Source organism: Pelophylax lessonae (genome assembly GCF_965119305.1).
Source record: "Pelophylax lessonae genome assembly, chromosome: 2".
NCBI classification, from domain to species: domain Eukaryota; kingdom Metazoa; phylum Chordata; class Amphibia; order Anura; family Ranidae; genus Pelophylax; species Pelophylax lessonae.
In genome coordinates this window covers 357,603,065-357,626,580 of record NC_138769.1, presented here as the reverse complement: position 1 = coordinate 357,626,580, position 23,516 = coordinate 357,603,065, and the positions used below count along the sequence as shown (strand labels likewise).

Sequence of the window (23,516 nt, the reverse complement as noted above, 5' to 3'; positions counted from 1 at the left end):
CATTGATGTATGTCTCCCAGGGCAGTACCCGGGCCCCCATACCCTTTAATGGTCAATAACTTGCATATAACCCTTCAAAATGTGGACTTTTGATTTGACACCAGAGCAGATATAAAGTGGCTGGCAAAGTTAAAGCAGTTCAACTATGTGTCAATTTAAAAGAGAAGTATGGGGTGTGGACTATTTTTCAAAATATAATGACCTAGGTCAGTGATGGCGAACCTTGGCACCCCAGATGTTTTGGAACTACATTTCCCATGATGCTCATGCACTCTGCAGTGTAGTTGAGCATCATGGGAAATGTAGTTCCAAAACACCTGGGGTGCCAAGGTTCGCCATCACTGACCTAGGTGGATGCAGCATTGATCTGATGCTGCATCTGTCCCCCGAAGCCTCTGCACTGAGAACTAAACGATCGAACACTGCTGACCACTCAGTTCTGACAGCTCCCAGAGCACTCTGCTTTGCTCCCTCTTTGCTCATTGGAGCGCTGAGCTGTGGAGGGGCGGGGAGCAGCCGGCTCAGACTCTCAGTAGCTCGCTCAGAGGCTCCAGGCACCTGGCGGATCCAGATGACGTGGTGCTTGAATCGACTTCTGTGACGTCACCAACTGAACTTCAGCCCGCTTTCTGCTGAAAAACGGGTCGCAGGAGTGCAAAACGAAATGCACTCCTGTGATCCATTGGGGATGTACAGCCAAAAGAGCTTTGGCTATGCTTCTCCTTTAAACAAATTATAGTTGTCTATGCCAATTATTAACACATGAGAATCCATACTCTCATACTTTCAGATTTCCAACAACTGGGTGGATGATAATCTGAAAAAAAAAAAAAATAAAAAAAAAAGGAGTTTATTCATTAATCTTTCTTCAAGTTGCAATTTTACTTTTTATTTCTAGTGGCATATTCCATGCATGTCCATATTAGTTTTGAAATGAATAGAATCGGTTTATTTAAAGAATGTTACATTGTATTGCAAATAAACACAGAGACAGTTCTTCTTTACCAAAAAATTCAGTTTATTTTTCACTTAAGAAATGGTAAGGCAGATGGGTGAATACATTTGAATGAATTCAATTTCAGAAGTAAATCTAGATTATGTGTTTGTGATCAAACAACATCAAGAAGTTGAAGGCCTGCTACAAAAGACAAAATGACTACACCAAACAGACCGATATATCCATAAACACCTCTATATCTTTTTTCTGGATCTGTAAAGAAAAAAAAAAAAAAAAAAAAAACATAATGTAAATTAGAACTGTAGGCAATTTTGTTTCTTTCCATTTGGAATAGGATAAAAGATGGTTGTATCCCTGTCCGGTATTTTGTCATATGTACCTCATTGATGAGATTTCCATTTACTTCCTGTCGTATAGCCACAACAGGAGAGGAAAATCCCTCAAAAACGATTAGGGTCACAAGAAATAGGTGTTCCCATTAAAAGATTTTTTACTCCTTTTCTGGTGACAAATCAAAACTTGGCATTTTTTTTAGATTTTGGTTGTAATGGATTACCAGGCAAACAGAGAAGGTGAATCTCCCGAGAACATAGACAGCAATAAAAACCTGATAGGTATTCTAACTATTCTCCACTCTATCCAAAAGCAAACAAAAACAAGTTTTGCCTTCAGTTATACTTTGAGCAAAAAAGGTATAAATGTGTGTGCATGTACACATTCCAATTAAAGTAACCCATGATTTAAAATGTTCCTTCACAATTTAAAAGCAGAAGTTTGGATGTTTTTGATTCTGATACAGATAATCCTGGGAGACTTCCCTAAGAGCTGTCCCATCCACATATTCCAGTACAGCCCCTAAACGCATTGGGTTAAATCCCCCACCTATCCTCCTAATTGGGACGCCTGCCTTTACACACACACAAAGTTTAATGACATCCCAGTCTTAGTCCGTAGGGTTCTATATTGAGTTGGCCCACCCTTTGCAGCTATAACAGCTTCAACCCTTCTGGGAAGGCTGTTCACAAGGTTTAGGAGTGTGTCTATGGGAATGTTTGACCATTCTTCCAGAAGCGCATTTGTGAGGTGAGGCACTGATTTGGACGAGAAGGCCTGGCTTGCAGTCTCCGCTTTAATTCATCCCAAAGGTATTCTATCAGGTTGAGGTCAGGACTCTGTGCAGGCCAGTCAAGTTCCTACACCCCAAACTAACTCTTTCATGTCTTTATGGACCTTGTTTTGTGCACTGGTGCGCAGTCATGTTGGAAAAGGAAGGGACCATACTCAAACAGTTCCCACAAGGTTGGGAGTATGAAATTGTCCAAAATGTATTGGTATGCTGATGCCTTCAGAGTTCCCTTAATTGGAACTAAGAAGCCAAGCCAAACCCCTAAAAAACAACCCCAAAACATAATCCCATCTCCACCAAATGATTTGGACCAGTGCACAAAGCAAGGCCCATAAAGACATGGATGAGTAAGTTTAAGGTGGAGGAACTTGATTGGCCTGCACAGAGCTCTGACCGCAACCTGATCGAACACCTTTGGGATGAATTAGAGCGGAGACCGCGAGCCAGGCCTTTTCATCAACATCAGTGCCTGACCTTACAAATGCGTTTCTGGAATAACAGTCAAACATTCCCATAGACACACCCCTTAACCTTGTGGACAGCCTTCCCAGAAAAGTTGAAGCTGTTATAGCTGCAAAGTGGGCCAACTAAATATTGAACCCCACGGACTAAGACTGGAATGCCATCAAAGTTCATGGTAGGCGTCCCAATACTTTTGGTAATATAGTGTATGTGTTCAGCTGGCTTCCAAGGTTACCCCTACAGGACTAAGAAGGCCTAAATTGAATTGTTTTAAACTGTATAATTAGGTGTCAGCCAACTCCAGATAAAAAACAGAGGTGCTTCTACTCCAGCTGTATTCACGAAGATATACCATAAATTAAAATTGGGAAAGTCAAGTACTGACCAATATACGGTTTGTGGATCCTGGTAAAGTCAAACAAAGTTGCACAAAATGTTCTTTTGCAATATAATCCTTAAAGTGGTTCTAAAGGCAGAAGATTTTTTTTTTTTTTTCATACCTTAAAGCGGAGTTCCAGCCTCAAAACAAAATTTTGCCATCCGCTTGCTCTAACTAACCTGGTTTACTTACCTTGTTTTTAAAGAAAATATACTTACCTTCCTTCCACTTCCTCCCTCTGCGGCCGCGGCCCGCGCCATGACTTCCTGCTTGCATTGACTCCTGGGAGCCAAGCATCATCGCTCCCAGGAGTCAATGCGCCTGCACCGGCTCTGCTCGTCCGTTCTGGTGCAGGCGCGTCATTCCCTGCTTAACAGCTTCTGGGCATGCCCAGAAGCTGTGCAGAGATGACGCGCCTGCACCGGAAGTGACGAGCAGAGCCGGTGCAGGGCATTCTGGGACTCCGACGTCACCGAAGAGGACGCTCCGGCTTTGCCTGCCCACACCTGAGATGGCAGTGCTGGACAAGACATTTTAAAAGTAAGTATTTCTTCTGAAAGGTAAGTGAAACCGGGGACAGTTCAGAGACCATCGTTGCTGAAATGCACTAGCCCTGAGTGTCCCGGGGGTATTTTTATCTAAATTTGTTTTTTCAGGCCATAACTCCGCTTTAAGATAAATAACCTCCTGTGTACAGCAGCCCCCCTCAGCCCCCGCTAATACTTACCTGAGCCCCATATCAATCCAGGGATGTTGTACAAGAGACTCGTCAATCCTGGACTCTCCCTTTTTATTGGTTGAGACACACAGTGGACGCCATTGGCTCCCAATGCTGTCAAAGTCAGTAAGCCAATGGGAAGATAGAGGAAGCTGGGCCGAGCTACGACTCCGTGTCTGAATGGATTGGTTACACAGAGCAGCGGCTCAGCTCAGGTGCCCCCCATAGCAAGCGGCTTGCTGTGGGGGGCACTTGGAAGGAGGGAGGGTCCAGGAGTGCCAGCGAGGGACTTGAGAAGGAGGAGGATCTGGGCTGCTCTGTGCAAAACCACTGCACAGGAGCAGGTAAGTACGTTTTTTTTTTTTTTTAAACATAAACAGACTTTAGTATCACTTTAAAGGAGTAGTCACAGAACACACTTTCATTTTATAACATCAACATAGTAATAAAAATACAGACAATAGATTTTTTGACAATCCAATATAATCTCACTTGGAAAATCTCCTTATATGTCGTGGTTTCTGCCTGTCTGTTGGACATCTCTATAAACAACTTCCTGGATTCCCTGTATAACTTGCAGCTTCTCCTCTGCCGTTTACTGTCATTTTCTAAGGACTATATATCCCATAGTACCGTGCTACTACATATCACATAGTACCATGCTACCTGCAAGCAGTGATTTCTGTACTTTCTCCACCTCCTGAAACTTCTCCTCTCAGCAGCTCTGCAGTTCAGAAGGCAGGCTCTGTGAAATGTGTGACACAGCAGTGCCTACTCACAAGGCATAGAGAATACATGCAAGAAAGGAGAGAGCGGCGCCAGCTTAGTATAGTACAGGTTTATTTAACACTGTTAAAATTGGTGACTCACTGTCCGAGGTTGGGTGAGACCGGTACACAAAGACTGTTAGGGTCATCCATCTTCCTCTTCCAGGATAGTGGTCATAAGAGAAGGTGGTGAGGTTCCAGAGGTATAGCCGAGCCGCTGTGGGGCTGCTAGTTGTCACTGGCCGCGGCGGAGCATGCACAACAGGGCTCCGGCTGCCGACTTCTGATCCCTGATGACATCACTTCCTGGCAGGAGAAAAATAGGGGTTGCATCCGTGCTCCTTCGTCAGGTGATGCAACCCCTATTTTTCTCCTGCCAGGAAGTGATGTCATCAGGGATCAGAAGTCGGCAGCCGGAGCCCTGTTGTGCATGCTCCGCCGCGGCCAGTGACAACTAGCAGCCCCACAGCGGCTCGGCTATACCTCTGGAACCTCACCACCTTCTCTTATGACCACTATCCTGGAAGAGGAAGATGGATGACCCTAACAGTCTTTGTGTACCGGTCTCACCCAACCTCGGACAGTGAGTCACCAATTTTAACAGTGTTAAATAAACCTGTACTATACTAAGCTGGCGCCGCTCTCTCCTTTCTTGCATCTCTCAGGGCTTCTCCACGCTTCAGCCGGCTGCCGCGGACTATAGCTTCCCTACAGTACCAAACTTTGTTCCCCCCCATGCAGCCCCATAACCCCCCCCTCCCATCCACCCACATTCCTTGTACCATCTTGGGATATTAGAAGAGCGCCATGACACCCCCCACTTTCATAGAGAATACATGCCACAGAATTCAAGGAAGTAAATGTGTGAGGATTTTCACAAGTTTATAAACTTCAAGATCATTCAGATTAACACGAGTAGGCTGCAAATAATTTAAATACAATTTGGAAATGAGTATATTCATTATATTACAACCATAGATTCACTTTAATCAATCTCTGTGGTACATACCGCCTGTGTAATATCCTTGAGCATAGGAAAATCGACTGGTTACCCAGATCACTCCCAGAACAGCGGTAGAAAGCTAAAGAAAGAATAAAGGTGTTATAAATTAGACCTTTCTACACATCAAGCATTTTAAAGATGATCTACGTATACAGTTTTAGCTAGGACAGCTACTTATTACATTTGTGTAACCAGGTGCCTTGTCAGCTGTGTGATTGATTGCCCCCTCCTCCCACCAGAGTCTGTGTAAAAAGGGGGATGTCAACCTTCACTTCCCTGCTGCCGCTTTCCAGCGCTGTGATCAGAGCCCCCTCACTCCTTCATCCCTCCCCTCCTCCTGGCAGGAGAAGGTCTGAACCAATCAGGGGAGAGGAGGATTTATTATGTAACCACCAAGGATTCTGGGAGCTGTAGTCCTTAAAAGTAGTCAATGGAGGCTAATGGAGCTGTAGACATAAATACCTGGGATTCTCTGCACACAGAGAAGGAGAGGACAGAGCTTTTCCCAGGGAAAATGTGTGGAGTTCTGGGGAGTTAGCAGGGGGGGAGCCAGAGAGGATGGCCCTGCTGCAGAGAGCTGAGGCTGGGACTGAGTCACATTTAGTGACTGTATGCTGGTACCGCAGCTGTGCAAACATTGGATCCACGTGGACCTACACCAGAGAGGGACTGAGCACTTGTGAGCACCCAGAGAGCCAGAGAACTGAGCCACTGTAAGGTCCAGTGGCGGCTGGTGCTCAAAATTTTTTTTGGGGGGGGGGGGTGGCGCAAACAGAAAAATGTAATAGGTATTGCTTTACTGCAAAAAACGCTGTAAAAAATTGCGTGACTTTGAGGTCACAAAAGTGTGAAAGGGGCCTTCAGTAATTAAGGCATAGCGTGCCCCCTTTCAACGCACAGAGACCAGCGTGCCCCCTTTCAACGCACAGGGACCTGCGTGCCCCCTTTCAACGCACAGGGACCTGCGTGCCCCCTTTCAACGCACAGGGACCAGCGTGCCCCCTTTCAACGCACAGGGACCTGCGTGCCCCCTTTCAACGCACAGGGACCTGCGTGCCCCCTTTCAATGCACAGATGCCAGCGTGCCCCCTTTCAATGCAGAATGAACAGCGTACTAAGCCCCCCCCGAGACCAGTTCACTTACCTGTAGCGGCGGCTTCTCTTCAGTCCCTCGGCGTCTCCTCGAGTCCTCCCGCCTCCTTCTTTAGCCAATGGCATGGGGTTTGCCTTTGGCCAATCAGGAAGCGAGTATCAGACCCGCTTCCTGATTGGCCAGAAGGAGGATCCGTGTGACAATAGCGAATTTTCATTCGCTATTGTCACACAATGGGTGGGCTCGGGGTGCACTGCTCTGTGCCCTGGGTCCACCCTTTGCTGAAGCCTATTAGAGCCTCTGGCTCTAATCAGGTGACTAAAAAAAAAAAAAAAAAAGCCCCATTGAACTCCATGCGTCTGGCCCCCCGCATGCAGATTAGGGGACCGGACGCATGGATAGGGGGGGCGGCGCCCCTAACGCACCGGCTGCCACTGGTAAGGTCACTATGTCTTGGGACCAGACTCAATGCTGCTTGAGCCTACAGCAGGATGGACTTAGTTGTGAGGACCGAGACCTCTAGGACAACTGACTGCCAAACGTGTGGGACTGGATCCACTACAAAACAGGAATGGTGAGCAGAACCATGCTTAACCCTCCACTGCCCACAGATAATGCCAATAGAGTCCTTGTTTAGCAGCCCATCAACCAACTGTTGTACACAGTTAATTGTGCACCACTTTACAAAAGGGCCCCAATGACAGACAGCTAACATTGTAGTAACCTCCAGGAGTACCGCTTTGTCAGGTGCATATACACCCACCTACTATTGGGGCTGTATATGTAGTGTGCACTTGAGGTCCTTTATTTATGGGTTAGCTAATACCTATGCTCTTAACCCTGTTTGCAGTTAAAATTCAATTTAGCTTTACTACAGTTCAGTTGATTGCCATCTAATGGGTCAGTGTTCACATTATCTAGTACAGTATCTTTAAACCTGTTCAACTGCTTGTCTATTGGTTCATGCATGGTTTGCCTGAATTGCCATAATAAATCCTTTCAGTCTACCATCCAGTTGATTGTGGCCTATTTTCTGTGCATTATTAAAGAGTGGCAGCATACTAACTTTTAGGTTACACAGGTGTGTCAGTGGGGCATGGAAGTTTAAAGAGGATCTTCACTTCCCCCCAAGAAATTAAAAGCCAGCAGCTACAAATATTGTAGATGCTGATTTTTAGTAAAAGAAAACCTACCTGTCCAGTGATCCAGCATTGTCCTTGACGGATTTTTGCCAGTCTTCATGTCCCGGGCACCGCTACTTCTAGTTTGGGAAGCCGGCTGTGACTCCTCACAGCATCACAACTGGATTGCCATTGTGCATGCATGAGCTGCTATGATGGTCCTGCAGCCTTCCGGGACCTTTGAGGTGATTGCCCAGGAGATCAAAGCAGAAGTGGGAGCTGATACCTATCAAAACTAGATACCCGAGACTCCTCAACCCAAAAAAAGTGTCCAAAAGTTAAAGAGAATGGGGGAGAAGGCCGAAAAGCGGAAATTTCCTCCTTTAAAATTTGTGTCAGAAAAGAGAACCCATCATATCAAGCAGCTCTTGTGGAGGTAATTTGTAGGCAATTGTAAATGACCATAAACAATATATTTCGAAATAGTGTGAACACTAAAGGCCCGTACACACGTACCGATCGTCGGCATACAAACGTCGGTGGACGAAGGATCTGCCGATTGTACGCGTGTTAGTATGGTGCCTCCGACAGATGTCTGCGCACAATCCGCGGACAAAAGTCTTTCGTGCAAACATGAAAATATTTGTATGCCGACACCAGAACGGACGATTGTTCGCCTGTCAGTACACAATTCGGCCGACAGACCGCAGATTTGCAAGACTGGGCATGCTCAGAAAATAGAAAACACAGGGAAAGTTAACCATTACATGACATCACTTCTGCAGTCGGCGGACAAAATTCTTGTGCTGTCCTTGTGCTGTCTTTGCACTTTTCAGCAGACACCGACATCCCGGGGAGAAAAGAGGAACATTTGTAAGCCGACCATCGGTACGTGTGTACGGGGCTTAAGATTACAACTTAAAATGGATGTCATGCTAATTCAATGGTTTAATACACGGTCACTTACCTGGAACAAACATGCAGTTTAGGAGCTCTGACTCAAATAGCTTTGAAAATTTACACATATGTGATATTTAACCACCATTTTGGCCAATGTATTCTCCTAGAACTTACTCCATGCTGAACAGACCACAGCAACATTTTCTGTAGGACCAGTTCACAAGATAAAATTGCAGTTAGGATGAGTTCCAGATGTGTTTCTGCATACGCGTTATTGAAACCCTTTTAACGTATGTTTTATACTTTTTTTTTTATGCGTTTATGCGTTCTGGGGCATTTTTCCCCTTTTTTTCTTCCCCTAAAAAATGATGTGCATTCCTGTGCATTTTTTGTGTGTTTTACAATGTTCCAGTACAGTTTAGTGCAGAAAACAAAATGCAGCATGTTCTACTTTTTTTTCTGGAACTGGAGGTGGTGTGAATCTACCCTAAATGTCATCTGCAACTTACATCTTCTTTTAGGAGCTTCATTATGCAAATACTGACTTTTGGCAAAAAAGCTAAAGGCTGGCCAGCCCCCTTTTGCCTAAAGTAACTTCCTATTGGCTTTTCAGTAAAGGTGCACAATTAATCGTTAAAAATCACGATCTCAATTCACTCCCCTCACAATCTTAAAACAGCATGTCCTCAATTCTTACAGAGCTGTTCTCTGCTCAAAAGAGCCTCCTGCAAATGTTTATCAACATTGTTAAGGCTGCTAGATTATTAACTATAAACACAATGGTTCACAATGTATCATTTTGTTCTTTTAGATCAAAGGAATGAATTTCTGGGTGTAAGTGAGGGCAGTTTAACTGCTTAGGGTCCATTCACACTAGCGCGACTTGTCAGGCGACTTGGTCGCCTGACAAGTCGCGGTGGGTCGCTCGCCATTGAATAGTACAGGACCCCTTCTAATAGGAGCGACACAAGTCGCTCCGACTTAGAAAAAGGGTCCTGTACTACTTTGGGGCGACCTGGAGGCGACTTGCATTGACTTCAATGATATGAAGTCCGTGCAAGTCGCGCCGAGGTCGCGGTGACTTCACAGGTCGCCCCACCAAGTCGTGTCGCCCCTGTCTGAATGGGGTCTTAAAGACCAATCCTTTTTCTGACACTTGTTGCCTACAAGTCAAAATCAGCATTTTTTGATGAAAAAATGTATTAGAACCCCCAAACAAATTATATATATATATATATTTTAGTAGAGACTCTAGAGAATAGAATGGCGATCATTGCATGGTTCCGTTTTTTTTTTCAGGTGAAGATTTATCACTTAGTATAAAATAATACAAGCATAAAAAATTTACCAAACAAGATTACCTTGTTTACATTAGGTCTTAAACAGAATTATGCTATATATTCTTTCCTCTCTTTGCCATTTAATACTATATATGAGCAAATCTTCACCTGCAAATAAGGAGCCACGTGGGAGAACAACAAAGCCCAGCATTTGAGACTATTTACAAATGGCAACAAGACTTCTGTCATCGGAGTCTAATGCCTCGCACACACGCATAGATTATTGGCCGGGAATTTTCGGCCAACGTCCGATCGGCCGATTTTCGGCTTGTTAGTATGATGCTTTCGACAACCGACTCCGACTTTTCGGCCGAATAAAATCTGGTGTGCAGGCTATAAAATTTTTGTTGGCCGTCAACACAACGACCGATTTTCCGTCAGTCAGTACAGAATTCGGCAGATAAAAATCTGATGAGCAAGACTGGGCATGCTCAGAGAAGAAAAAACACACGGAAAATAAACCAGCACATGACATCACTTCTGAAGTAGAATTTTGTTGGCCGAGAAAATTTGTGTGCAGTCTAGGCACATTCCAACCAACAAAACACAACTCTGGACAAAAGTCGGACGATCGGTCGGCCGATAATCATTGTGTGTGTACGAGGCATAAGACAGCCGGTGAGCAGTGCCTAGGCCTAGGGCGGCACTTTGCAGGGGGGCAGCAAAAAAGCTGCACACCGCAATAAAAAAAAAAAAAAAAAAACAGCCTCCTCCCAGCTCCCACATGAAAAGGGTCCCCGCTGGCTTGCACAACACTTTTAGTTTAGTGCCAGTATTATGGGGCGAATTGGGCCAGAGGGCAGGTCAGTTAGGGGTCCGATCTGTCCACCGCAATCCCGCAAAAAAAAAAAAAAAAAAACACACACAACAAAAATGACATAAATCTTTCCTGTAGTTAGTAAACGCAATAACTTTTGCGCAAACCAATCAAAATACGCTTATTGCGATTTTTTTTTACCAAAAATATGTAGCAGAAAACAAATTGGCCTAAAATGTTAAAAAATTTAGATTTTTACATTTTTTTTGGGAATGTTATATAGCAGAATGTGAAAAATAGTTTTTTTTTTCAAAAAGTTTCGTTTATTTATTTATAGCGCAAAAAAAAAAAAAAAAATGCGCACTATTGTTTCTGGCCTGTACTACTGTACAAAACTAACATACACATATATGGTATCGCTGCGATCATCAGGAGCTGGAGAATTTATTTTGGGTTATTCTTTGGTGGTAGAGTATGGAAGTAGCAAGAAATGAACAGCTACATTTACAAAAAATTATTATTATTTTTTTTTTTTTTTTACTATTTTGGGCCAGTTTTTCTTTGAGAATAAAAATAAATAAATAAATAAATAAAGGAGATATTTATTACCATTTACCACCAAATGAAAGCCCAATTTGTCCTTAAAAAAAAAGGTATTATCTACCTGGATGCACAAAGTAGTTGTGATGATATGGACAGTTTTACTTACACACGTCAAAGTTGCAAAATTGGGCTTAGGCATTTTGATTTGTGCGAGGGGGTTAAATACCTTTTCACATTTTTTATTAAAATTTTCGAATTAAAAAAGGTTAACTGGAATGTATTTTAATTTTTTAGTGAAGTGAGCAACTCACAGCAGGAGGTTCAGTGTGTCCCCGTTCTCCATTTCAGGAGACAATCAGGTCTAACTTTTTCCCTGAATTCTCACCTGAAAATGGCGCCAAAGACGCACAGGACCCTTCTGGAAACTGGACCACAGTCGACACGGAGTTGTGCGAACTGGCTCCATTGAGTGCTGGTAACACTCTTCTGTCATACAAATTGGATGCAGGGAAACCTGCATCCAATTCGCATCAGTGTAAACCTAGCCTGAATCTGAAGTTTCATCTAGAAACTACCATCTCCGTGGACTGACAATGCTGCTGTCCAAAAGGTGGTTCTGTTGTTCCTCCATCCAGAATAGGGACACCCTAATACAGGAAGTGTGTTAGGGTCCTTTCACACTGGCTTTGCGCCCGGTGGACTCAGTTTTTCCACTCACTATGCAGAGACGGACCTGTCAGATCCCCGCTCTCCTCTATGGGAGAGTGAATGAAAATCAGACCGCCTGTCCGTTTTCATCCGATTCGATCCTCCAGACTGATGGAAAATAGGGTTTCCATCCATCCGGATTTCACGGACAGGATTGGATTGTATAGCTGCGGGTGTCAGCAGAGATATCACCACTGACATCCACTGCTCATAGGGATGCATGGAGCATTCAATCAGGTCTGCCTGTAAAACTGTAAGGTGGACCTGATTAGAAAGCCCACGGGAAAGGGGCCTTACTGAGTGGATTACCAAATAAAAATAAAGGAAAAAAGCCTAAAAACAGAAAACTAATGCAGCTACCAAGTTTAAAGATTAGTAAGCATGCTAAATATTTATATTTTTGTGTAGCACCCTCCTAGGTAGGTGCTAGGAAAACCATAGGGGGGCCCTGTCTGCTTATCAGGGGGGCCTGATTGTCCAGTTAGGCTGTCATATGTTTCCAGGGTTTCTGTTGAGTCTCCCCACTGTGTCCAATGAGGGCTCTTATTGGACAGTGGAGGAAACCTGACCAATAGCACGCCAGGGCTTGTATCCATCTCAGAGGACAGACTCTGCCGCAAAGCATCCTGGGATAGGGTATAAGTCTGAGGGGGAACACATGACGCAGCGTCTTTCGCGGGAAGCAGAGTCCTGGGAGAAGGGTGATGGCTGTCTCTCCTTCTGTCAGCGTCAGGAAAGGTGTCCTTGGCAGTCGGCCTAGAGGACGGAAGGTTGAGCTGAGCTGCAGAGAGGGATCCGGTGTGCTGTGGACCGAGTAGAGGTTTCCAGGAAAGCATTGTCATGACTACTGTAAACTCCCCAGGGGTCTGCCTAGGAGAGAGGACAACTCCAGAAGGTCAGAGGGATCTGGGAGCCAGCTAACCAATAGAGAAGGCTTAGAAAAGGGGGTGCCAGTGTCCAAGCCCTGAAGATAAATGTGTGAAAGAGGGTGCCGGTGCGGGCCCTGAAGTGTTCAAATGTTCAGCAGTGCAGCAGTGATAAAGTAGCTACCTCAGCAAGGAATGCCAAAAGGAGCTTCAAAAGGACTTTTAGACACAAGGAGGTGGTCAGAAGTCAATTCAGTGTTAACAGGCAGCAAACCAGCGTTAACCGGCGTTGACCGGCATCAAGCCAGCGCCAACAGGCATTTTTCAGTTGTCCCCTGTAAATTGTGCATAGTTGAGCCAAATGAGTATCTTACTCATCCCTTCTCCCATCCAAGTTCTCAATAAATATAAAAACCCAAAGATACTGAACTGGTCATTGTCTCAGTGCCCACACTTGGAGGAACATGCACAGGGGTACTTATGTTTCACCCCAGGGGCAGACTGGAAACCTTTGGCCCAGGGGCCAAGTACAAATTGAGGCCCATGGTGCAGCGACTCTGCCCCCTCCTACTTTCCAAGCTGAAGCCCTGCTCCAGATACTCTCTACTTACCGGCTGGTTCTGGGTTCCCGACCTGGCCAACAGTGGGAGGTTGGGGGGGAGCTGGGACAGCTTGGTTGAGGCTGGCCAGGGCAGAAGCGTTTCCAGTGGGGCATGGAACTAGCCTCTGCTCAGACACAGTTTACACCATCCATGCTGGGGAGGGGGGGGGGGGGTGTGTGGAGAGGCCTGCTCATTGACCTTGTCTTCAACCCTCACTCAGTAGGTCAGCAACGGGGACTTTTTACTTCTCTTCACCAGGAATCCTTTAGGCATGTCTGTGGCAGAAGCGGTGCAGCCTTTTTACGGGGCATCAGAGTGGCCCAGGGTGCACTTGCCCCCCTGCCCCCTGGCCCAGTCCTCCCCTGTTTCACCCGGTGACCCAGGAGGACCCATATCCAGCAAAACGACTGGGATTCCTGCTACATTTGTTTTTTGGTTTAGATACACTTTACATTTTATAAAGATCTGGCTGATTGACAGCAGGGTAATCAGCTGGATTTGACTGTGTACCTTTTAGAAAGTGTAATATATGTGAATACTTACCGGAAATGCAAGCCCTGCAATAAGCTGAAAGATCAGCCAGGTGGGATATGCTTCTAATGTATTCTGATGAGCTCTCTGTATACAGTTAAAGACATTCTCTTTGTCTGAATACATCTGTGGATACTGTAATAAAATAACAGATGACAGCAGATTTTATACCAAGTAGGAAAAAAAAAAAAAAAAGAGACATCGATAACTAAAGCTTTAATATGGCATTTACCTGAATCTGGACCAATAACTATTACCTTTATACACTTCAATTATCTTTATTTTTGCCCTTTGTCTTATGTGACATTTCTGATTAATCTTGCTTTACTTAACTTTAAAGACATATTTTACCTATATGCATGCTAAAAAGCTCTTACAGCAGGAATCCTATATGCATGTAGGCTATCAGATTATTTCTTCCTGTGTTATCAGAACATCTTCCTGAATATCTAGATAAACTGGTTACACCACACTAGTGCAAAGCTATGGCTGTTTTAACGTAGTAACCATGACTTGCAGTTTTAGAGAAGGGTTTACAATTGAAAACAGCAAACTTGCACTTTGAATGAAGAATTTGTAAACCCTCTTATCTGGAAATGCAGTGTATTATTACCATGGCTTTCTGCAAAATCCAGGCATTGTAAAGTATTCTATCTGCATTCGTTTAGGTGGGGCATTTAGGGAAATAATAATGGTTGGGGTAAAAGGTTACGTTCATATGGACATTTTAGAGGTTGCTTAATTCTAAAGCATTAATTGCAGGGGAGCCAAGATCTCCTGAACCAACCAAATAAAACACTCAACCAGCAATCCATATGGAAATGACCATATTCTGCCCACACAAGATGGCACGGTAAACCAAGTGAAGAATGATTTATAAAAAGGTTCCATTCAGATTTTTCTAGAGAACACAGTGGCACATTTATTGAAAGTGGAAAACTCCAATAGGGCTAAGCTACTGTGTATGTAATACAGTCGTATTTCAAAGAAAAGGTAAAACGCCCAGGTTTTATTTACTCATAGCTTACTACTCCATGTTTTGGCAAGCAGCAACATTATTTCATAATGTCACATAGCATTAAGGCTCAAGAAAATGTGTGACAGCCTCTTAGCGGTCTCCAAAAACAGAGGTGACTGTAGAAGAGGAATCATTGATCCGTGTAAAGGATTATTGAATCATCATATCTGTCCAAACTCTTAAAGAAGAACTAAGGCCATACTTTATTTTTTATTTCATTTGGGAAAAGTTAGAAGTCCTGTCCGTTTTATTTACATCTATGTCTAATAATGTAGATTTCCTTTCACCTCCTGTCCAATAGCCAAAACAGGAAGTGAGAGGAAATCTATCCAAAGTGGAGGAATTCCTGGCTGCCACCAGGGTAACCAGTACCAGCACCCTAAAAATGGAAGATTTAACCTCTATTCCTGTTCCCACATGTTAATGGTACAATATTTTTAGTACATTGGTGTGTATTTTGTTAACCAGTACCCGGCCACCCACCGCATATATACTGTGGCAGGGCCGCCCGGCTGCACAAAATCACTTACATGTACATGATTTTGTGTAGGAGATGCCGGGCTCACGCACGCCGCTTCCGCCCTGATTAGACCCATCGATCGTTCGGAGGAGTGACAGAATGGCAGTCTGCCTATGTAAACAAGGCAGACCGCTGTTCTGTCAGGGAGTAAAAGAATGTTCTGTGTTTCACCTAAAGCTGCATGATGGGAATTGTAGTTCCTTAACAGCTGGACAGCCATAGTTTGAAGACCCTTGAGCTAAGCTAAAACACAGATCTCTCTTTTCCTCTAGTGCATCCACTCCCCCCACAGTTAGAAAGCACTCACTAGGAGCACATTTAGCCCCTTGAACACCCCTGGTGTTAACCCCCTTCCCTGCCAGTGTAATTTATACATAGAAACATAGAATGTGTCGGCAGATAAGAACCATTTGGCACATCTAGTCTGCCCAATATATCTGAATCCTATAAATAGTCCCTGGCCCTATCTTATATGAAGGATAGCCTTATGCCTATCCCATGCATGCTTAAACTACTTCACTGTATTTGCAGCTACCACTTCTGCAGGAAGGTTATTCCATGCATCCACTACTCTCTCAGTAAAGTAATACTTCCTCATATTACTTTTAAACCTTTGCCCCTCTAATTTAAAACTGTGTCCTCTTGTGGTAGTTTTTCTTCTTTTAAATATGCTCTCCTCCTTTACCGAGTTGATTCCCTTTATGTATTTAAAAGTTTCTATCATATCCCCTCTGTCTCTTCTTTCTTCCAAGCTATACATGTTAAGGTCCTTTAACCTTTCTTGGTAAGTTTTTTCCTGCAATCCATGTACTAGTTTAGTAGCTCTTCTCTGGACTCTCTCTAGAGTATCTATATCCTTCTGGAGATATGGCCTCCAGTACTGCGCACAATACTCCAAGTGAGGTCTCACCAGTGTTCTGTACAGCGGCATAAGCACTTCTCTCTTTCTACTGCTTATACCTCTCCCTATACATCCAAGCATTCTGCTGGCATTTCGTGCTGCTCTATTACATTGTCTTCCCACCTTTAAGTCTTCTGAAATAATTACTCCTAAATCCCTTTCCTCAGATACTGAGGTCAGGACTGTGTCAAATATTCTATATTCTGCCCTTGGGTTTTTACGCCCCAGGTGCATTATCTTGCACTTATCCACATTAAATTTCAGTTGCCAGAGTTCTGACCAACAGTGTGTGTTTTTTAGTACTGATCACTGTTTTGATGTCACTGGTCTCCAAAAAGTGTCACATGTATGATGTATCCACCCCATTGTAAGGGCTAAATGCTCACTTATATCTAGGGGATCGTAAAAAGCACTTTTTCTTGTACTTGATCCACTGCTCCCCCCATGCTGCTTGACCAGCGCCTGCAGTCTCTTTCTCTGTATGCCTGTTGCAGATCCACTCACTCCATCAAATACAATGGAGGACACAGAGGTACAATGCACAAGTCACGGTATAGAGGATTGCAGGATGCTAGGGGAATGGGGGGTGATCAGGTAAGTAAAGGTGCTTTTTCCCTTCCCCTAGACATAAATGAGCATTTAAGGGTTGATTTTTATTTTCCCCAGGGAAATTTCTGCTTTAGGCCCCTTTCACACTTGTACAACTTGTCAGGCAACTTTGGACATCAGAGTTGCACGACATTTCATTCCCTTATGTTTTCCAATGATACCCATTCATATATGCGCAACTTAAAAGTTGCAGCAACTTCAAAGTAGTTCATGTACTATTTTGGTCCAACTTTCATGCAACTTGAGGGCCATATACTTCAATATTAACCCTCAAAAGTTGCAAGAATGTCATAACTGAGTGTTATACAATGCAACTTGTTGTCCATTAGAACTGGTCAAAGCCAAAGTTGTATTCATGTTGCACCTATCCAAAGTTGCACCCCAAAGTCGGCGCAACTTTGAAGTCATACAAGTGCGAAAGGGGCCTTAATGATCTTTGTCAAAAGCAAAAACAGACCTGTGCTACTTTTGGGCAATATACCACATAGAGCATAGAGGGTGTGAGTCACATTTGAGCTTTGTAGTGTGGATTAATTTGTTTACATTGTATACAGTATGTGTGTTTGAGGGGGAGGGGTGGCGTTCAGAATAAATGTCAACTCACATAACCATTGTGGTTCATTGTGTTAATGCAGATAGAACCACGTTTCCCCCCCTGTTCACATTGGCGTGATATGACAAGTCAAAAATCGCATGTCAAATTGCAGCCTATTGCCGACAATTGCAGCGCCGCGCCAATTTCCAAAAGTAGTTCCTGCACTACTTTTGGCGACTTCAATAGACATCTGTGCATGAACCCGCACAGATGCCTTTCAAGTCACCCCTGAAGTTGGACTGAAATGCGGCTTTTAAATAGTGCAAGTTCAGGTAAAGTCGCACAATTTCAAAGCCGTGTTCAGTGTGTGAATGAGGGCTTCGCTTGATTTGCTGCATGTGGAAAGGTGTGATTACAGCCTAATTAATCTCAAGGTGCAGTGAGGCTTTCTCCTGTTTCTAATAATGGAGTGCTAGACGGTTTGCAATGATGATAAACAGAAATGATAACTGTATCATATAATAACATTACAAAGAATATCTGTATCAAAGATGTATCAAAGTTGTAAAAAAGATGTAACAAAGTTGAATTGAATACACATCTGGGGAAAAAAAATGTTTCACTTATGAAGGTGTATAGTGCAGGTTTGCAATTTTGAACTGGTTGAAACAAGACACTGATCCCTCCAATCATAGTTCCCCAATGCAAAGCCGCAGATAATAGCTTTACAAGATAAAGAACACAGATACTTTAAAAATCAAAGAAGGGTAATTAACCATGAAGCTTGTAAATGAATGAATTAAAAAATAATAATAAAAAATAATAATAATAATAATAATAATAATAATAATAATAATAAATGTAAAAAAAAATATAGAATATTCTGACATCTGTATTGCAAAACAGATATCTGACGGCATAGCCAATGCTGAGCGATAGAGACCATTATAGTTAAAGAGCCAGGTACAATAACAAGGAACCCTATTTGCATCCTCTAAAAGCAGCAAATCTGTCAGATTACCTTGACTCCATACTTCTTCCTGGCTTTTCCCACGTTTATACCGAGATACATAATTAGAACATAGCTGTAGACGAAGGTGAAGATGACATAGGCGAAATTCTGGGGTAGTATGTCGTCGATGCTGTCTGCAGCCATAGCTGTAGAGGTGTGGATGTTGTTTCTGCAGAAGAACACAGCACAGCTTATGCAACTCCCTTTCTGCTCTACTCTACTCTACTAACCCTTCTACAATGTGCTCTGGTTTCATGGGGAAGCCTATTGTGAGAGTGGGAGGAGCAATCCAAGAATGCAGCTTTCTGAGCTTTGTATATGTTATGTATGGGTGGTTTCCGGAAAAGACTATGCTATAGGTCACCAGCACATTTCAAGACAATCCATGAAGATTACAACAAGCTATGACTGTTTATGTTTAATATTATTATTTCTTTGTTATTCAGTAATGCCTAAGGCCCCTTTCACACTTGTGCGACTTGTCCTGCGACTTAGGACTGCAAAGCCGCATGACAAGTCTTTCTCCATGATTTCCAATGAGTACCGTTCATATCTGTACGACTTCAAAGTAGTCCCTGCACTACTTTTAGTGCTGATTTTAATGTGTTTTGATGTCTAAAGACATAGGCATTGCTTCAAGTCCAGTCAAAATCGCGTCAAAATTGCGGCAAAATCTTGGCAACAAAATTGCGGTAAAATTGCACAACTTTTAAGTCACACAAGTGTGAACGGGGCCTTAAACTCACGCTCTCTCTCTCTCACATACACTCTCTTTCAAAAATTGCAGAAGGAAGTGCTAAAAGTCCACAGGTTAGGGGCCCAAATTAGTTCCCTTCCCCTGGACACTGACAACCCACGCTACGGCAATGCCTAGAAGGTAACTGGACTTAAAAATAAAACCTGGGCTCAAAGAAGAAGACTTTATACTGCCAAAATTTAAATATACTATATATGTGCACCTGGATCAAGCAGCTACCCAGCCTCTAAAGGCCCGTACACACGTACCGATCGTCGGCATACAAACGTCGGTGGACGAAGGATCTGCCGATTGTACGCGTGTTAGTATGGTGCCTCCGACAGATGTCTGCGCACAATCCGCGGACAAAAGTCTTTCGTGCAAACATGAAAATATTTGTATGCCGACACCAGAACAGACGATTGTTCGCCTGTCAGTACACAATTCGGCCGACAGACCGCAGATTTGCAAGACTGGGCATGCTCAGAAAATAGAAAACACAGGGAAAGTTAACCATTACATGACATCACTTCTGCAGTCGGCGGACAAAATTCTTGTGCTGTCCTTGTGCTGTCTTTGCACTTTTCAGCAGACACCGACATCCCGGGGAGAAAAGAGGAACATTTGTAAGCCGACCATCGGTACGTGTGTACGGGGCTTTAGGGTCATGGCGGTTGTCCCATATACTGGCATTCCTTGCAGTGTCAAAAGTTTGCAGTCTTGTGTTGTGTCAGCCAATATTTGGTTATAGGAGCGGTTAGCACTGCGGCTTTCCGTCCCTTAGGATATATATGAGAACAGTTCCCACAAAACATTTGGCAAACAGATTGAATTTCTTGCTGTATTTGCTCACGCTTCTCCTCAGAATCTAAATCAGGCTTCTGCGTATAAGGCCTGTTCACACCTGAGCGTTTTTCAGCTCGTAAAACGCTCATCTCTGAAGTTCCAAAACGCACAGCAAGCAAAATCCCATTCATTTCAATGTCCGCTGTTCACATATGAGCGTTTTTTCGCCTGAAGCAAAACGCCTGAAGCTCAAAAAAGTACATGAGCTTCTTTTTTGGCAGATTACAAGCGTTTTTTGGTCAGATGTAAATGCCTGCCTCCAAACACCTGCAAAAAACGCCTGAAAAATGCCCCAAATATGCCTGAAAAGAAACGTTCAGGTGTGAATGGAGCCTAAATGTAAAAAAAATGTGGCAGGTGAAGAGAGGGGAATCTCTTAAAAAGAACAAGTTCACTTAAAGTAGAAATAAAGGCAAAACTTTTTTTTTTTTTGGTAACCCCTGTCACTTTGAAGTAAAAATTGTAGTTGACAGTTGGAAATCCAACTCGCTGTCATATTATGGTGAATGGCACTACTTTTCCGGTGCATTTTGCAGCCTATTCGTCAAAACGCATCCAACGGAAATGCACAGGAATTGTATGGGAATGTGTGCGTTCAAACAAATACGTTCCCGTGCAGTTACGGTGTGAACTGACCCTTTACCTGTGAGCTAAAGGGAAAAAAAGTGATTCCTCTATCCATGCTTTACATCAACAATGGACAAATCTTCTGCTGCGTATTTATTTTGACAGCTGACCCCTGTAATGTAAATATCCCTTGTGACAGCAATAGGCAGTGACAGGTACTCTTTATGGAGGGATCTGGGTTCTAAAAGACCCCAAACCCCTCCTCTGCACTTGAAAGTATTCAAAAAGCAAAGATCTGCATTTTTGTAATACTGTGAATTTTTTTAAATTGGTGCCATCGGCTAAAGTAAAGTAAACAGGAAATGACATTGTGACCTGATGGTGGCTTGGGTCTCTCGGTGGGATGGGAGAACCCGGGGGAGCCATGGAAGGTGACAGGAGGGAGGGACATTCTCTCCTGCTGCTTGCAATAACAGCCGAGCGGCTGCTTAGCTGCATCAGTTGTTATTACCAGAAAGCCGACTGTCGGCTCTAAAAATCAGTATCGGGGTGTGACATACAGGTACGTGATTTTGCGGCAAGTGGTTAAAAGGATCCCCCACTCCTGCACAGTGAGGCACACCAAATGTTCACCAGCACTCCAGAGACAGAGAACAGTCCATATCTTTGTTTTTTATGTTTTATTAGGGGATTTCAACTTGGATAGGGATAGGAAGTTATGGGATGCCCACTTGCCCCAAACAACAACTTCAGGGACAACTTCCTATATACAGTCTCCTTTTCATTAGCCACCTGCACACACTTGGTTACTGCTGACTCACTCCTTGAAGGGAGCTGATGGAGCCTGACTGTCAGCTCAGCAATAGCCCATTACAAGCAGGAACTCGCAGTCCCTTGATAATAGCAGCACACAGAAGTGACACAGCTTAGCCTTTCACTTTACTTCCTCCCTCACTGAGCCCAGCACCACATCTTCAGGCAATTCAGGCAATGCCAACTCCCCGGGCTGCATTTACCCCTTTACTCCAGTCCACCTGACTGAATCTCACCAGCCCACCTGGCTTACTCTGCAGGAGATATCCCAGGGAAGGGATGAAGACTTGGCACATCAGGGTCTTCAGCGGGGAATGGCTACATAAGGCATAAGACCCCAGTAGTGCTGCTCTACACATACTGTCCCCTCTCTTGCTTCAGGAAGGGCTTCCTCTGTGTGCAATAGCAGAATCCTTCCAGCACCCGAGCCCCGGCCCAAGGTGACCCCCCCCCCCAGACTAGGGGGCACCCCAGAGGGCCACCGACAGCCTCCACAGCTCTATATCTCCATCTTCCACCCGACTGTCCCTGCTGGCATGGCTTTTGTCTATTTATGAGGTCATCTTTGCACCCTGCCAGCCCTCTACTGGGGATTGTCTGAGGCCTCATTAATATGCATGGCAGCCCCTCTTACTTCCACCCTTCAGTTCTGGAAGTATTACAAACTTTCAGACCAGGGGGAAGTGCCAGAGAGAGCTGCCAGATGATAAACAAATAAGAGTTTACCAACCACTGTCCACCCACTAAGTGGGCTACATTACCCAAAAAGATGGATCATCAATATCAAACAGAACTGTTGTTAACCAATAACAGATTAACATTCTTAGCCACTTAGACTCAAGCAGCAATTACTTATTCCAACCAAAACACAGCGTACCAACTACTGTATACCACAATTACTACATTACCTACATATTAGTGGACTGCGACGTGGGGAAATAACAAAGGGGAGGGTGGGAGAGCAGGTCAAAAGATCCAAAGATAAATGCTGACTTCGCCCAGTGAAAGGAGAGGATATAAGTAAAAGGTTACACTCATTGGCTAGATGTTTCCTGCCAAAAGATTTGTCACCAATCCAGTGCTCAGCAGGTAAATCTTCCGAGCAACAGCAGGCACCTTGTTACCCAAACCCATAACCAAAAGAACCAGCAATGCAGCCATATAAAGACATGTAGCTAACCTTTTCGCACTGAGCGAACACAAATACGCGGCCCCTCGGCGCCCGGGCCTTGGCATAGAGTGGCCGCATAATTGCACGCAATTGCGCCAAAGGAGCTGTGCCGAGAGGGTGCACCCGTCAGTTACCAGTGGCTAACTGAAGACTACGGTTCCTTGTTTGCGAACAGGAGCTTTCCGATCATGTGACCACCGTGACAGCCAATTACAGTGGTTACATGACCATAAGCCCTGCCCCAACTCCCAGGATTCTAAAGCCCTTTAAAGGCTGGCAGGTGCCCACTCTAAGGGATTAACAATCATCATAGCCCTTTATTAAGTATAAAATGTATTTAAAAAACAAATGGGTGACAGGAGTGACAATCCCCTAGGGCCACTTCTCTATTTTTTTTCTTATGTGGCCCTGACATGGGATTGTACACCCCATTAACACCCATCATACCATGAGAACATACCTAAATAATTAAACTCACAACAAGGGTTGTGGAAAAGTCTATGTTGCTGCCCCTGTATTGGGTTTAAATCAATTTTAATTATGATTTGAACTTTAACCTTTAATACCAAACAGAACCGCTGTTAACCATTAACAGACCAACATGCTTAGTCATTAAGACTCAAGCAGAAAAAACTTATATCAACCAAAAAACAGTTTACCAGCCACTGTCCACCCACAAAGTGGGTGACATTACCCAAAAGGCAGGTTACCAACCTGGCCCCACCCGACCACCGCGGCCTACTCAATCACTCTTTACAATCCAGCATTGAAAATGCCCTTACCAATATCTGAGAAAATATACAAAAAACATACCTCCCAACTTTCTGAAAATATACAGAGGGACACCCTTTAGCACACAGTAAGTAGCAAAGGACATGTCCCCAGTTACAGGGACCTCAAAGATCTAACATGCA

At 44.0% G+C, this 23,516-nt stretch overlaps 1 protein-coding gene across 1 annotated transcript; it reads right to left on the bottom strand.

Moving 5' to 3' along the window:
- Positions 1 to 994: 994 nt before the first annotated feature.
- Positions 995 to 18,719, bottom strand: LOC309547780 (glutathione S-transferase 3, mitochondrial-like). The gene is made up of 4 exons (XM_082247767.1): positions 18,479 to 18,719; positions 13,887 to 14,009; positions 5,420 to 5,492; positions 995 to 1,210 (listed from the first exon to the last, which is right to left on the bottom strand). The coding sequence occupies exons 1-4, from the start codon at positions 18,611 to 18,613 to the stop codon at positions 1,110 to 1,112; spliced, it is 432 nt and encodes a 143-aa protein (XP_082103893.1). The 5' UTR covers positions 18,614 to 18,719; the 3' UTR covers positions 995 to 1,109.
- Positions 18,720 to 23,516: the final 4,797 nt, after the last annotated feature.

Coding starts and splice junctions, on each gene's coding strand:
- LOC309547780 (XM_082247767.1), bottom strand. CDS start 18,613: ATGGCTGCAGACAGCATCGACGACATACTACCCCAGAATTTCGCCTAT. Junction 14,010..18,478: donor GGAAGAAGTATGGAGTCAAG/GTAATCTGACAG, acceptor ATTTTATTACAG/TATCCACAGATGTATTCAGA. Junction 5,493..13,886: donor TTGCAGGGCTTGCATTTCCG/GTAAGTATTCAC, acceptor TTCTTTCTTTAG/CTTTCTACCGCTGTTCTGGG.